Below are 15,870 nucleotides of genomic sequence, written 5' to 3'. Positions count from 1 at the left end.
TGAGTGGTAAGTGAGGGACCAGAGAATCACCTGGGGAGGGGTTGCAGTGGCTAGAGCACCAGCACCTCCATCCCTGGCCCTCCTAGACAGGCCTGAGGACCATGTGGTTAAGCAGCCTGTATCTCCAATGGTATAAATTCTCTGATTTATGGTGGATCATCAAGGATCACTGTTTCTAGTGTCTGCTTCCCTTATTATATCCCCAGGCCTTTGAAAGAGTGATGTTTAAACATTACGTACTTAACGGAAGCAATTCCTACTTGGAATACCTAGAGTGGTTTCTCTTTTGCTGCATAAACCCCGACAGATGCCTTGACCCACACTCCTTGGGTGTAATGATCCGGGGGAAGGGGAGTCAGTCAGGAGGCTGAGGAGCCTCCTTGCCCTTCTCCCAAAGCTCCCATGACCTCCAAAGTGGGGCTGCCTCTGAGAAACTTTCTGAGCAGGTGCAGGCATTAGAGGAGCAGCAGGGAAAGCCCAGCCCCTCACATCTGCCTCCCTGGTGGTTTATGCTCTGACCTGTAACACTGTGGGTGGGTCGCTGTTAGTAGTAGCTACCTGCAGTAGTAGTAGGTCCCAGCATCTTCAGGCTCCAGGCTGCTGTTGGTGAGAGTGATGTCTGTCCCAGACCCACTGCTGCTGAACCACGATGGGACCCCATTTTCCATCTTGGATGCTGCATAGATCTGGAGCTTAGGAGCTCTCCTTGGCTCCTGCTGATACCAGGCTAACCACTTGTTAATGTTCTGACTGGCCCGGCAGGTGTTGGTGACTCCTTCTTTTGCAGCCATGGACAGGATGGCAGGAGACTGGGTCAGCACAGTCTCACCATGGAAGGTTGAAACCACACAGGAAACATCAGCAGAGTCTCAGGATATGTACATGGAAGTCACCAGTATCTAGTTAGGTAGGACAGAGAATACTATTTATTTTTAAAATAAGCCAAATTCATCTATGGAAGGGTTTCCAATGAAGAAAGAAAATCAGGGATGGAAAATCTGCTTTGTCCAAATATTCTCACTGGAACCCAGAGGAGCAGAAGGCCAAGAACTGTGATGGAGTCACGATTTTGCTGCTTTCAATGGATCCAGTGTGTTCATGCCACACACCCAGAGACTCTGTTATTAGACTCTGAGAGGCAGAAACACTTCAGATCTAAGAGGAAAAATATATGCAAATTATGCGGCATTCCTATTGCTTAAGTACTCAAAAATTAATTTTGTCAAAAGAATCCCCTCACTGGGCCCCATTCTTTCCTGTGTGTGTTAAGTCTCCCTCTTCTGGCCATGTGGAGGTTTTGAAAGTATTTACCCCATGCTGGGCCAACTACAAGGTCTACAGCAGGGGGCATGGCATATGATCTAGTGCAGTCCTCTGATGGAATTCCCTTTCAAGGCAGTGAAGAGCTGGTCACATTATCAGTCTCGGCCCAGGGCTACATTAACTCCGTGCTCTCTGCTGCAGTGCGTTTTATAAACATCTTCAGAGCATCCTGCCAGGCCATCCTCTATCAATTACATCCTGTTAATTGCACACAATGAGTGAGAAATATTGAGGACTTCGCTAACTTGCAAAAACACATGTGCTCCAACATTGGGATGCAAACCCTACAAAAATTCATCTGGCCCCCTTCCCTGGTGTCTATGTCAGGGGTCCAGGTATCTGAGGAATGCGGGCACATCGTCTCTGAGGTAAAGGACAAGTACTTGTAACTTGCACCTCTGACCAGTGAGGTTGAAACACAGCACCTTGTTGAGTGTTGAGTGTTGAGACAACACAATCCCCACTTGGACAAGCTACACCATTCTGTTTTTCAGCTACTTTTGAGGTCACTATGTAGAGTGGGTGCAGAGTCAGGAGGAACTCTGTATCGGGTTTAGATCATGATGCAAGTGGCTCTATCACCTGGGCCCTGAGACCTCTCCTATTGTTGGTTTTACTTGCATCTGTGTCCAGAAGGATGGTGTGGACACTCTGGCAAGCCCAGATGAAGACTCATAGCATAGACTTCTGGGTTATTTGCAAGACTCGGCCCTTCTCAAAAACAACCTATTCACTGTTCAACAAGTAGTTCCCAGCATAGCACAGGCCCTGGTAGACCTGTCCACACCACATTAATTAATTGTGTGACAGAGCTGTTCCTCCTAAACCAGAAGTGTCACACCAGATTGTAAGATTGGGTGGAGCCCAGCAGCAGTCAACCTCAGAAAGGAGAAAGTATTTTCTTTAGTATTGGACCCAAGCAGATTCAGCGGGCACACTTAATTTATGGGACAAGAATTTCAGATCACCACAATACTCACCACTCTTGCCCAAACACCCCTGCATGAGCTCTATTTCTAGCCTCATGAGACTTTATATTTAATGCATTTTCTTATTTCTTATCTTCTTATTTCTGCATTCTTGTTGCTCCAGCCAGGAAGGGACTGCCTCTTCCAAAATTAGCTAATTCCCAGAGGCAGTAAAAGACTTGCCCAAGGGCATAGGTTTGATATGCAAGCCAGACAATCCTGAGCCCCAATCCTTACTCTCTTCCTTTCAATGAGACCAACAATCTGTGACATTTCCCTCTACCCAAATCCCCCTGGGTACCAGAGGACAAGAGGCACACTTACAGTCTGCAGCCTGCTGAAATTTTCAAACTCTCCAATCTTATGTCTAAGTAGCTTGTTGACTTTGCTTCTCCATTACTTCTCATGAAATACACAGTAAAAAATAGAAGTCAGCAGTACTTCTCTCTGTATGCTCTTTTCACCTTGGTACTACCTGTGTCACCGGGTGGCATGCTGTGTGTTCTGTTTCCAGGGAACTATGCATATAATAAAAACTTCTTACTGCATTGTAATGCTTTCCTGTCTTTGTTTCTTACCACATATGATTAAAGACACAGGGCCTGCCAACCAGCTAATAGAAGAGAATGGACTCCAGGTTCTGCCCAGGTTCGCATCATATGTCAATGTAAGTTAAACTGGACAGCTCCCATAGCATCCTGCAATGAAATAAGATGTTTAGTTAGTAGACGCTCAAAAAGCCCAAATGGTCATTGACTTAATGTGGCTGGGGAAGTGGCCTGAAGTAATGACAAGGATGCCCTGTGGGGTGCCTGGTTAGGAAGGGTCTGGAATGAGAAGAGAGAAGGGTAAAGGAGGAAAGACCAGAGGCAAGAAATAACCCAATCTAAACCAAAAAGAGAAACTAAGCTAAAAACAAAACAAAACAGAAAAAATCCCCAATTCAAAACCAACAACAACAAAACCCCACCGTACCTGGGATACATAGGACCCAACAAAAAATCTGACATTTGTGCCACTGGAATGTAGAAAGAGTGGAGAGAGAGGATGAAGATGAAAAATATTTTGAACAAGTTAATTGCTGAAAAATTTCACATTTAGCAGACCACCAACAGCATAAACCTGAAGAAATATATGTCAAGACACATTGTACTAAAATTTATGAGCTCTAAAGGAAAAGGAAAAAAATATCATAGGCTGAAAGAGAAAAATCACCCTTACCCAGAGAGGAAAACACCTCGAATGACAGAGGATTTCTATTCAGAAACCATGGGGGCCAGAAAGAAATGATGTCAACATTTTTTTTCTAGATATAATTGACATATAACATTGTGTAAGTTTAAGTTTTACATGATACGATAATTTGATCTATGTTTATATTGTGAAATGGTTACCAACATAAGGATAGTTAATGCAACATTCACTGTGCATAATTTTCCTTCTTGTTTTACTTATTTACTTTTTGTGGTGAGAACATTGAAGGTCTAATCTCTTAGTAACCTTCAAGTACAATATAATACTGTTAACTACAGTCAACTTGCTGTACATGAGACCATCAGAAATTATTTTACATACAGAAGTTAATACCCTGTGATCAACATCTCCCCTATTTATCTCACTACCAAACCCCTGGCAACCACCAATCTATTCTGTTTCTATGTATTTAGGTTTTTTAGATACCACATGCAAGTGATATTACACATAATATCTTTCTCAGTCTTCCTTATTTCACCTAGCACATTCCTTTCAAGTTTCATCCATGTTGTCCCAAATGGCAAGATTCCCTTCCCTTTCATGGCTGAGTAGTATTTCATTGTGTGCGTACACATGTATAACACATCTTCTTTATCCATTGATCCATCAGTGGACACTTAGGTTGTTTCCAAATCATGGCTGTTTTAATAATGCTGTAATGGATCCAGTGGTGCATATATATTTTCAAATACCCAGAAGTGGAATAGCCGGATCATAAGGTAGTTCTATTTTTAAGTTTTTGAGGAAACTCCATACTGTTTTCTATAGTGGCTGCACCAATTTACATCCCCAACAACAATACCTGAGGGCGTTTCTCCTTATCCTGTCCATATCCTCTTTCTCCATATCCTCTATAATTTTGGTGTTTTTGTTTTTGTTTTTGTTTTTGTTTGGTAAATAGATCCTGAATTTTATCAAATAGTTTTTCCGCATCTGTTGAGAAAATCTTACGATTTTTACCCTTAATTTTGTTGATGTGACATATCATGCTGAATGATTTATGGATATTGAACCATACTTTCATCTCTGGTATAAATCCTACTTGATCATGGTGTATGATCCTTTTAATGTATTACTGAATTTGGTTTGCTAATATTTTGTGGAGGATTTTTGTATCTATGTTCATGAGGAATATGGCCCTTCTGTTCTGGACGCCAAGAGCTACAGCCTTGTCTCCCATCTCCTCCTCCTCTAGGCAGGGCTGGCCCCCTAGAATGGGATCCAGGAGGGGAGGCAGACGCACATAGCTCGGGCTCCTTGAAAATACAGAAAATGCCAATGTGGACATGCGGCTTGCTCCAAACTGCATGTAGGTGAACAAATGTTTAATTTCAAACCTTATTATTTACTCTATAAATACGGCCCTTGTGGGGATGGTCCCCGGCAAGTGTATCCTGAGGAGAGGACGCTCCACCCAGGCCTCTCAGTTGGGACTCCATCCTGTCTGTCTCCACTGGGCTTCCCAGCAGCTGAGGTGGGGTGTTGTAAATACCTGTTATGAGGTAAAGTGGCCTTATTCTCATTTCTTGCCTACTACTCCCTTCCTATATATGTAGATTCCTTTCCTCTTCTGTTTCTATTGGTTTTGCTATAATAATAATAATAAAATTTTATTTCCGTTTTGAAGCTGAAACACGGTTGTGGTGAATCTTTTGTGCAGCATGGGCGGGGACTCTGTGTCATGATAAGAGCTACCGATGTAGATGTTCATCACATTAAAAAATACCTTGGCAGCAACATCGAAAATGGCAGTGACCACCCCACTGGGCGCCCTAGTCTACTTCTGTTGACACCTAAAATTAACCATCATCAGAGGCAAATTGAGGGGCGGAACAATGGGCGAATCGACACATTGTGAGGGTAAGATGTGGATCCCCAGGTAGGGTCTACTTGATACAGGCTCTATCTGGGTTTAGGAAATGGCTCATGTCACAAAGAGGTGCAGTGGTCACGGGGTCCCACGGAACAGCCAGGGTGCCACCTGACAGAGGAAGCCTCAGGCATGTGCCCCACTCAGAGTAGAGATGGCAGAAGTGTTGTGGTTGGACTTGCAGTGTGCCGGAAGCCTCCACAGCCTCTGCCCTCCTCACTGGGACTGCCTGCTCCGAGTCTTAAGGGAATCCCTCCCCTGCCCCCTTCCCTCTGCTTAAGAAGGAACAGCAGGAGGAGGAACAGTTGCAGGAAGTTTATATGGTACCCAAGCAACCCTGCTCTGACTTCTCACACCACTGGAGGAAACTGAATTTTCCTGAGGGCACCTAGATTTCATTCATTGGTTAATTCAACACAAAACAAAAATATTGAACTGAAAAGATAGAATAACTGAAATTCAGGATTCAGATTTCCCCTAGGTCCAATGAGGGTCCCACATGTCCCCCCGAGTGAGGAAATTCTTTGCCTGTCTTCCATCTCTTCCATCTCTCTGGCCTTGCACAGCTCCAGGACCTGAGCTCAACTGTTTGCCACGTCTTTACCCATCTGCAGGAGAAAAATGGCTTCAGAGCTTGATGTTTTCCAGTCAGAGGTTTTATAAAAAGCTGGGCCCAAAGTTCTCCACTTTCCTTTTGTGGCTTTCAATTCTTTTGCCCCTCCCTGCCTCCCATTATTTGTTTCCCAGCATATTTTGTTATTTTACCATGGTTATTGATATGATGAGCCAAGCTCATCATTTCTGGACACTGAACCCATTTAAAGACATTTTAAATTGAGAATGGAAGCTCCTCATTTGATCTTGTCGCAGTTTGTCACTTTAGAACTAAGTTATTCTCAGAGCTTCTAAGTTGACTTTTGTGTGTTCCTGTCATACAAGTCTATTTTGGAGTTATTTTTGGCTCCTTACATTTCCACTGGGTACTTTCACAACCCACTGCTTATGAGATTTGCTTCTGTTCTCCCTGACTGCTTTGCATAAGCCCCTCCAGGCCCAGACCAGCAGATCAGGCTGTATAAAAGGGGCCTTTGCTATGTGAGCTGAGCTGTGTCGGGCAGGCAGGGGCAGTAAGATGGCATCACAGAGGCAGGTCCTCCTATCCTTGTTGCTGTGGGTCTCAGGTGAGAAGCTGAAAAGTGCCATAATCCCTCTGGACTAGTGTCATTTTAAATAAATTTTTACGATAGATAATGAGAAACACTGGTTATTTCCAAAACAGACCCAAAGATGTACTGCCATGTGGTACCATTAGGAAGCACGTTTGCAATGACATATTTCAGCGTGACTGGGATAAAGTGTGTCTGTATCACTGTTTTTCTGATTGCAGGTGCCTGTGGGGACGTCACGATGACTCAGTCTCCAGGCTCCCTGGCTGTGTCTCCAGGTCAGCGGGTCACCATGAACTGCAGAGCCAGTCAGAGTGTTAGCAACTATGTAGCCTGGTACCAGCAGAAACCTGGGCAGGCTCCCAGGCTCCTCATCTATGGTGCATCCAGCAGGGCCATGGGCATCCCAGACCGGTTCAGTGGCAGTGGGTCTGGGACAGACTTCACCCTCACCATCAGCAACCTTCAGGCCGAAGATGTGGGGCACTATTACTGCCAGCAGTATAATAACTATCCACCCACAGTGCTTCAGCCTCGAACACAAACCTGCTGACCAGGGCTGAGGGTCAGTGAGGCTTTGCTGCAGCAGCTGCTTCCTCTTCGGTCAGCCCTGAACATGTGTGTTCCCCGATCTGCCTGAGAAGTCACTTCTCCTGACATACTCCTTGCAGGGCTTGTAAGATCCCAGCAGAAAATGAAGGGAGTGGACTTCTCCTGCATCTCCACCCACCACCCCCCCTTTTTTTAAAGATTTTATTTATTCATTTGCCAAAGAGAAGGAGGGAGCACAAGCAGGGGGAGCAGGAGGCAGAGGGAGAAGCAGGCTCCCTTCTGAGCAGGGAGCCCAATGTGAGGCTCCATCCCACGATGCAGGGATCATGACTGAGTTGAAGGCAGCCACTTAACCGACTGAGCCACCCAGGCATCCCTCCTGCATCCCTTTTTGTGGGAGGTTAATCAAGACAAATGCTGTGAAGATGTCTTAGGGATACTGCTGGGAGTTTTTGTGCCCCAGGAAGCTGCATGTTTCCCAGGGCCACACGGCAGAAGTGAGCCAGGAAGGTCTGGCTTTAGCCCTTGACAAAGGGCTGTGAACGTTACACCCTGCGGGTCAGTTTTCCCTTCCTGTTCCTCTTGGACTCTGGGACATTTCTCTTTTATTTCCTCATTCTCTTTTCTTCACCCTCCTTCACCCTCCCACTCTGAACCTTCCCAGGATGAAACCTTTGAGCTCTCCTATTCAGAATCTCCTACATGGAAGGTAGTGTCCCTCTAGCTTTTTCCTTCCATGGGCTCTGTTTCCCAGCCTTCCTGGGCAGTGTCCTGCACATTCATTTCTGCTCCAGCTCCTTTCCTACCTCCCTTCTCTCTCTTCTTCATTTCTCCCAGGTGTACTCATTATCATAAAGGCAATTCTCTCATTATTTTTTTTTCTTTTTGATTTTATCTATCTCTTTATTGCTGGTGAGGAGGGGCTGAGGGAGATGGCAAGACTTTCAGTCAGACACCCTGTTGAGTGGGGACCTGACGCCTGCTCTGTCTCACACGCCTGAGATCATGACCTGAGCCGAAACCAAGAGTTAGACGCTCAACAGACTGATACACCCAGCCACTCTGATGCCCTCACTCTTCAACCCTGTCACTTTAGGAACACAGGACACTGTGCTTGAGCACATTTTTCACCACTTGTCACCTTTTCCTTTAAAGTCGTCTCTTGGGCATTCACGTCCAGGACCCCAGGACCATGGCCCGAGCTGAAGGCAGAGGCTCAACCAACTGAGCCACCCAGGCGCCCCTGAGATGCTCAGCATTGTAATGATGGAGAACTTGTCATGATTTTCTGATGGCACACCTAAGGCATGGCCATGAGAGTGACTGATCAAGATTGGGTGGGAAAGAGACAATTGGAGGAGGAACAGCCAAACAACTGAGAGAGCAGGTAATGGAAGTTCACATACTGAATATACTGAAACCACCAGGAATTCTGACAGGCTGTGAGAGGCTGTAGGAGGTGGGAGCTAAAATATTCTAGAAACCAGGAGAAACTTTGGGGCTGGTGTTTGTCTGCAATAAGGAATGATACTAGCATGGCATAGTCTACCTATCTTGATTTCAAACACTGTTCTTCCACTTTCTAGGCAGGCCTAGAAGTCGAGAAGTGGCTGAAGGGGGCAAAAGAAACTCCACGAGCAGGCTGTTGGGGAAACACAAGAGCTCCGGGTGATTTTAGAAGAGACGGGGTGGGGGCTACTGCGCATGTCAGTGGTTTGGTGGGTAAGCGTGGGGAGAGAAAGTATCCAGGTAGTGAGTCCTTTATCTCTCCTGTCTTCCATATTTTTTGTTTGCCTCCCTCGTATAATTTGCCTTTGCTGTTCTTACCAAATTTAAAATGTTTTCTAGTGACAAAAGGAGCCTGCTCTTTGCTCCTGGTTTTGCACTAGAAGATTATTTTTTTTAATGTTAAAAATATGTTGGGAAAAGAATAATGTGCATTGGTTCCAGCACAAGGATAGACTGAGATCTAGTGTTTTCTCCTTTCTGAGATGTTTTTTTCTGGATAAAATTTGAATGGCAAAGTCAGGAAATAGGAATGCTTAGCAGACAGAGACTACAAACATCCGGGAGAGAGGAGGTTCTGCATGGCGGCGGCTGTTGGAGGCATTGGGAAGTGAGGTAGGAACCTGAGTGGAGAGGGCCAGACTGCGGCTGTCATGACTAGCATGAGGGCTGAAGTCTGATGTGGGTCCTGTCATTATGACAGTACATCCTGATGTTATAAGACCGAAGTCATCCATATTGTCGTTAGCTTGTAGGCTGCGGATGGTATGAGTCAAGTCTGTCCTAGAGCCGCTGCCTCTGACCGGGCGGGCACCCCATTAACTCAGGTGGAAGGGAGGTAAATGAGGGCCTTTGGCCCGTGCTGGTGCAGGCCAAGCAGTGCTTCCTGGCTGGGTGGAGGGGGCTCTCACTGGCCCTACAGCTGACGGAGACTCTCTCTTGGGGAACTGCCAGGGACCTGGCAGCTTGGGAGAGTGTCATGAGCCCACTGAAGCTGCCATCAGAAGCACACTGGGCTGATGCAGAGATGCAGTGTTTCTGTTAGAGCCAGAGTGGGCCTCCCAAGGTGAGGCCAGGCCCTAAACAAGCCTGTGTGTTTGGTGGTATTCATTTCCTGTCCCCTCCCAATACCACTCTTCTCAGGGAGCACAAGGGTCTCCTCTGAGGGAGCTCTCAACTTGGGGACATTTTTTCTCCTGCATCATAAGAACAGGAACCTGAGGAACTGGCACCATCAGGCTGCCTCTTGCCCTCCCAAGGCTGCTCAGACCTCCGTGGAAAAGACCCAGTGAGCAGCATCAGGCCTGTGGTGGAGGCAATAGGGGTGGGAGGTTGATGCAAATCCCCATGGAGGACGAAGGCAGAGCTGGCAGAGTCCAAGGTCGTGGTTGTACCTGGTGGTGGCTGCCTGCCGGCCACTCCCCTGGGTCCCCTGCCATTGCCTGGCCCTCGCCCTAACAGATGACAAAAAACTAGAATGATCGGTTAGGCGATGGTAAGTCACATGTGGCTCAGCCTGCTTCTGTCTGGGAAAAGTCACTGGGAGCCACTTGGGAGGGCATTTTGTAGAAGATGAAGAATTAGTTCATGAGAAATTGTTGAGGTGATAAAGGATGTGCTCTACCTTGCAAGCTGGGATTCACACGGGTTTGTCTTCTGGGCTTTGTCATGGTGCCTTCACACCACACGTCAATGTTGGAGGCAGGGTGAATGTGAGTTGGGCACAGGGCGTTCTCCACTCTGAGCAGGAGTGACTGCTCTGCCTGGGAGGGCTTCAGGAAGACAGGACATTGGTTTCCAGAACTGAGCAGATAGAGTCCTGGGCTTATCCACACCGAGGCAAGTTCCTTGATTAGTGTCTGTTCTCAGCCTTCACGAAGGTTCCATGCTCAGCCTTCTCACCCTTTCCAGGTCCTGAGGACATGTCAGGACTTCATTTGAAGGCCTTTTACTCAGTGGGGCCGACTTCCTCTCCCCATCGGAGCCAGGCCACCCTAGTTCACTCTTTTATAATCCCACAACTTTCTTTTCCTGACAATAATCACAATTAGAAATACATTACTGTGGTAATTGTAGGGATTAAATGTGTTCCTGAAATAACCTATATCCTCACAGTAGGACAGCCCAGGGTACTCCCCAACGTGGCATCAGACCAGAAGGCAAAGTTTTAAGAAACAGGTCCCCCAATCCCTTGGGACATGCTTGAGCTATACTTGGAAATTTCTTGTGACCCCAAGTCCCACAGGGTGTTCTGAGAGCACATGCCCCTTTGGGCACAACCTCAAGGTCTTCTGAGCTGATTTGCATGTTGTGTCATTAGAAAAAACCCCAGGCTGCTCTCAACATCCTTAAAGGCAGCCGTTAGGACCCTCAAGGAGCAGGCCCTAGTCCAGCTCTCCAAGATGGGGTTCGGGGTTCCCCTGCTGTGGATCCTCTGTTCTGGGCTCTGGTGAGATGGGGGCACAGGGAGAAATGGTGGGAAAACTCACTGTGGCTTCGATGCTTTTGGTGTCTCTGGGTTCTTGGTGGCTGGAATTCAAGCATTTGGCATGGGGTTCCAGTTGCCCACTTCCCTTCCATTTTCTGGCTCCTCAGAGTGTTGTCCATGACCCTGACTATAAGGTCATCAGTGCTGTGGGCCTCCACTGAGATGCTCTCAGTACCTCTGTCAACTTTGTTGAGTTTCTCATTCTAGGCTGCACTGGGGACATTGTGCTGACCCAGTCTCCAGCCTCTTTGACCGTGTCTCCAAGGCAGAGGGCCACCATCTCTTGCAAGACCAGTCAGAAAGTCGGTGACATTTTGGGCATTACCCACTTTATTATATGGTATCAACAAAAATCAGGACAGCGTCCGAGAATCCTGACTTATAAAGCATCCAGTTGAGTGTCTGGGGTCCCGGCCTGATTCAGAGGCGGTGGATCTGGAACTGAATTCAGTCTCATGATTGATCCCGTGGAGGATGGCGATGCTGCCAGTTATACTTCCAGCAGAGCAAGGAGACTCCTCCCACAGTGCTCTGGGTGTAAACAAAATCCTCCCCAGGCAGCTGCTCCTTGATGCTCAACTCCCTTAGGTGTTTCTCCTCATGACCCAGGGTCTTTGGGTGGTTTGGGTAAAAGGGTAAGGCTATGAGAGAGGAGGATCTCAGGCTGACATGTGTCTGTGTGTTTGTGTTTTCCACATAACCTGTTTTATAATTTAATGATCATTTGATTATGGGGCTCACATAGTCACCTCCCCATGTTGTTCAGAAACTAAGAACTGGATGTAGTTGTCTGTGCTCCTTTGATTCAGGTTTCTCCATCTCTGTGTCTTTCTCAAAAACGACTTCTTCTGTCCTAGATATATTTACTTGTCCTTTTCTCCTTGTCTGATTTTTATGTCCTTTTTCTATGATACCCATCATGCATCTGGCCAAGGTCTTCTCTTGTCTTCTTTTTTTGTTTTGTAGAACATTACAGGTAGAGTGAACTCCAGAAGAAGCCTGAGTGTGCTGAGTCAGTTTCACATCTGTCACCACCCCTACCTTCGCCTCAGTGTGAGACAGGAATCCATCAAAATCCTAGAGGAGAACACAGGCAGCAACCTCTGTGACCTCGGCCACAGCAACTTCTTGCTGAATGTTTCTCCAAAGGCCAGGGAAACAAAGGCAAAAAATGAACTACTGGGACTTCATCGGGATTAAAAATCTTTTTGGTAGAAATAAAGTAGTGGTAGAAATAGAAAAAAGGGAACCATGACAAAACACTGATAGCCTACATTGCACCATTATTGTATTGTCAGTGTCAGACAACCAGCTCTCCAGAAAATGAAAGTTCAGAAAGAAGAAATATTTATTTATTTATTTATTTGATATTTTTACAGCATAAGGAATTGAGTCAATGGTATTGTAATAGTATTGTATGGTGACAGATGTGGCCATAGAATAATGTATAAACTTGTTGAATCACTATGTTGTACAGCTGAAAAAGGATAGCCCTATGTGTCAATGATGTGTTGGGTCCCCCAAAAATTGGGTACCCCAATAATGGGTCCGTGATTAAGGGAGTGAGACTGATACAAAGCGAAGGTCAAGCAAAGCTTTATTTCCCGCCAAGCATCAGGAATCAGACCGACCATCAAACAGACCAGTCGGGGCCGCCCCTACAGAGAGGACAACCCCTCCCTGCTTTCCAGACTAACTTTTATAGAGCAAAGGCCATGTGGTTGGGCTTGGCCACACACAGGTGGCCAATGAGATTGTAACACACACAGGAACCTCCACAGTGATGCTAGGTGACCAATTGAATTATAATTTACCCTAGTAGACATTTGAACCAGCCTATCACACCTCTGTTAGGATTGGCGCCAAAAGGCTCCCAAAAGGTGGGGGCCCATTCTCCTTGGTAGCTAGGATACATTGTGTGCCCCCACTGATTGAATACCTCCACTTGGCCTGACCCACCCTTGTATTTGGACTTTGTTACCTGGGACTGGTTTCCCAGACTTGCTTTTAAATAAGTTCCCCTGGGGGGGTGGGCAAGTCAATTTAAGTTTTACAACAAAATGGCAGTTCAACCAGGGTGGAGCCGCTCTGGCTGAATAGGCCCTTACATTCCCCCCTTTTCTTTGGAGATTAGTCAAATCTTTGACTTTTCAGCCAGTTCTATGTCCCTTTTTTAACAGCTTCCAGACTGTTTTAATGACTCCAGTGTGATTTACCCAAAACAGTATTCCTCTCTGAGGGCTATGCAGAGCCCCTCCTTTTACAAATAGTATATCAAGCCCTTATTGTCTATATTTCCCACCTATACTTTAACAGTAGAAGCAACAATGAATGCAATGAACTCATTGTTTCCAAGTCTTAGCTTTAGTCCAGGATCTGCAGGGTCCATTGGCAGCAACATTCACCTCTGGGGGGCGTCCTCATCCTTGGCTCCAAGTTTCCCACTTGGCGGCAGCACATCCAAACCAAGTCCCTGGGTTGGCGAGGATGTGGCTCCTTCCAAGACAGACTGCAATGCCTTGTTTAAGCAGGGTGTACATCGCGCCCTGAGGAGAGCGAAGGGAAGGAGATCCACCCACCACCAGCCTCCAGAATTAGCTCTGCCAAGGTCTCTTTGAGAGTCCAGTTCATTCTCTCTCCTTGCCCAGAGCTCTGGGGCCAGTAGGCACAATGTAGTTTCCAATTAGTGCCCACTGCCTTGGCCAATGCCTGTGAGACTGAACTCACAAATGCAGGGCCATGGTCTGACCCAATCGCGAGAGGTAACCCAAACCTCTAGTAGCCTTTTTAGCTACCACTCCTGCCATCTCATGTTTGGCAGAAAAAGCCTCTACCCAGCCTACCATCCATATAGATGTTGGCGGTCTTACCCTTGGCCATCTGTAGTGCCTTGGTGAGTGCAATCAGCTTTTTGTGCCAAAGTTCCATGTGGCAGGGCTGTTGTCCAGAGTCCCTGCTCAGGAGAAACCAGCACAGCCCCTGCATACCTCTTTCCATCGATCATGTAGCTACTCCTGTCTGTGAACAGAGTCATTTCCACATACAGGAGGGGGGTGTCTCTGAGATCCGGCCTTATTCCATGACCTGGGTTAGGACCTTCCCAAAGTCATGTGGGTGCTCAGCCAGCACCTCTGGTAGCAACGTGGCTGGATTTAGCACCACCGGGGCCAGAAGGTCACTTTTGGTTCATTGAGGAGGAGGGCCTGATACCCCGTCACTTGGGCATTTGTTATCCACCGGTCTGGTGGAGTCCGGAGAAGGCCCTGGATAGCGTGGGTGGTGGTCAAGATGGGATTTTGACCCAAAGTCAATTTGCTTGCATCCTTGACCAGGAGGGCCGTGGCAGCAATTATGCTGAGGCAAGGGGGGAACCCAGCCACTACTGGATCTAGTTTCTTGCTAAGATAGGCTACTGGCCTTTGCCAAGGCCCCAGAGTCTGAGTCAAAACTCCCTTACTTAGTCAGGTCATAGAGAGGTCACACCATCTCCGTGAACCATGGTAACCACAGCCTGCAGTAGCCCACCGTCCCAAGAAACTCCCTCTTGGAGATCAAAGCCTAAATAAGTGGCGTGGCTCTGAAAAAGCTGTGCTTTCGTTGCTGACACCTGATACCCTTTTCCTGCAGAGTCTGTAAGAGAGCTCTCATCCCCTGCAAGCATGACCCATAGTCCTCAGCGGCTATTTCCACTATTCCCACTAACTCAGTCAGATTCTTCCTTTCAAATCCTTCAGTTCATCTAGTCCCATTTTATTAATTCTGGTTTAGTCCGAATGCAGCTTTTACTTCTGGAAATTCTCACCCATTTCAGTTCCCAGGATTTTAATGTATCAAAGACCTATATTTGTCCAGAACATCTCCCATTTGCTTTCCTTTAGGGTGGTTACCCAAATGTAACTCAAGATTTATCCTTGGTTTAGCAGTACTGAGTAACTTTGCATATCAAGAAAAAGCCTTGAGTCATAGAGACCTCATTTACATCTCTGGGCAGGCAAAGAGAAAACCATTTACAGATCAACTAACCTACGAAAACTTTACCCTTTTAAACAGAGAAAACCAGCTTTTCTATACCACTGTCTTTCCTCTTTTTTCTTCCTAAGACAGTGAGGTTTCAGGGTTTCCCTCCCATTGGAAATGATGTTGCAGACAAAGGGAGGGGGATCTTTCAGATGCTGTCCTGCTCGCGTCCCTCGCGGAAACTTAGGAACGTCTTAGCTAAGGTATGTCCATATAAACTCCGACCAGGCTACTCTACGTGGAGTAGATGACCGTTATGCCATATGATGCCCTGTGAGACGCAGGGTCCAGTCCATTCAGACTCCGTAGCTGAAGCGGAGCCATACAGACACATTCACACAGTCAGGCACTCTTTAGATTCAAACAGGTTGGACACCCTCCCCTTTGGGTATCCCTGGCTAATGGGAGGTGATCAGTCTCCCCTTCCATTCTTTACTAACAGATCTAGCTCAGACAGTGGCCCCGGGGCTGTTACAACAGAATTTAGTTAAGCACAAAAGATGTTTACCAACAGATTTCAAAAGCACAAACCTAGTTCCAGTGACCAGCACTCCAGCATTTTATCCCATTTGGTTTTAGGTTTCAGGTTAGCAAAGACTTTGAAAGCTACTTTAACAATTACCCATTAAAACTTTGAGACAGACAATTAACCATCAGTTTAGTCATCTCTTTGCTAACAGATTTTAACCCAACAGATTTTAACACAGATTTTAACAAATAACACGA

The 15,870-nt window shown here is 46.6% G+C and overlaps 2 gene segments (V, D, J or C); one reads left to right on the top strand and one right to left on the bottom strand.

Moving 5' to 3' along the window:
- Positions 1-15,870, bottom strand: part of LOC125109330 (immunoglobulin kappa variable 2D-29-like) — a 664,016-nt gene that overhangs the window by 321,309 nt on the left and 326,837 nt on the right.
- On the top strand, positions 6,508-7,146 carry LOC125109337 (immunoglobulin kappa variable 3-15-like). The segment is given in 2 exon segments: positions 6,508-6,596; positions 6,803-7,146. Coding segments are annotated over 2 exon segments (381 nt in total).

Source organism: Lutra lutra, chromosome 9, assembly GCF_902655055.1.
Source record: "Lutra lutra chromosome 9, mLutLut1.2, whole genome shotgun sequence".
Taxonomy (NCBI): Eukaryota; Metazoa; Chordata; class Mammalia; order Carnivora; family Mustelidae; genus Lutra; species Lutra lutra.
Note: the sequence above shows the minus strand (reverse complement) of the source record. Positions and strands in the feature narration are given on the sequence as shown.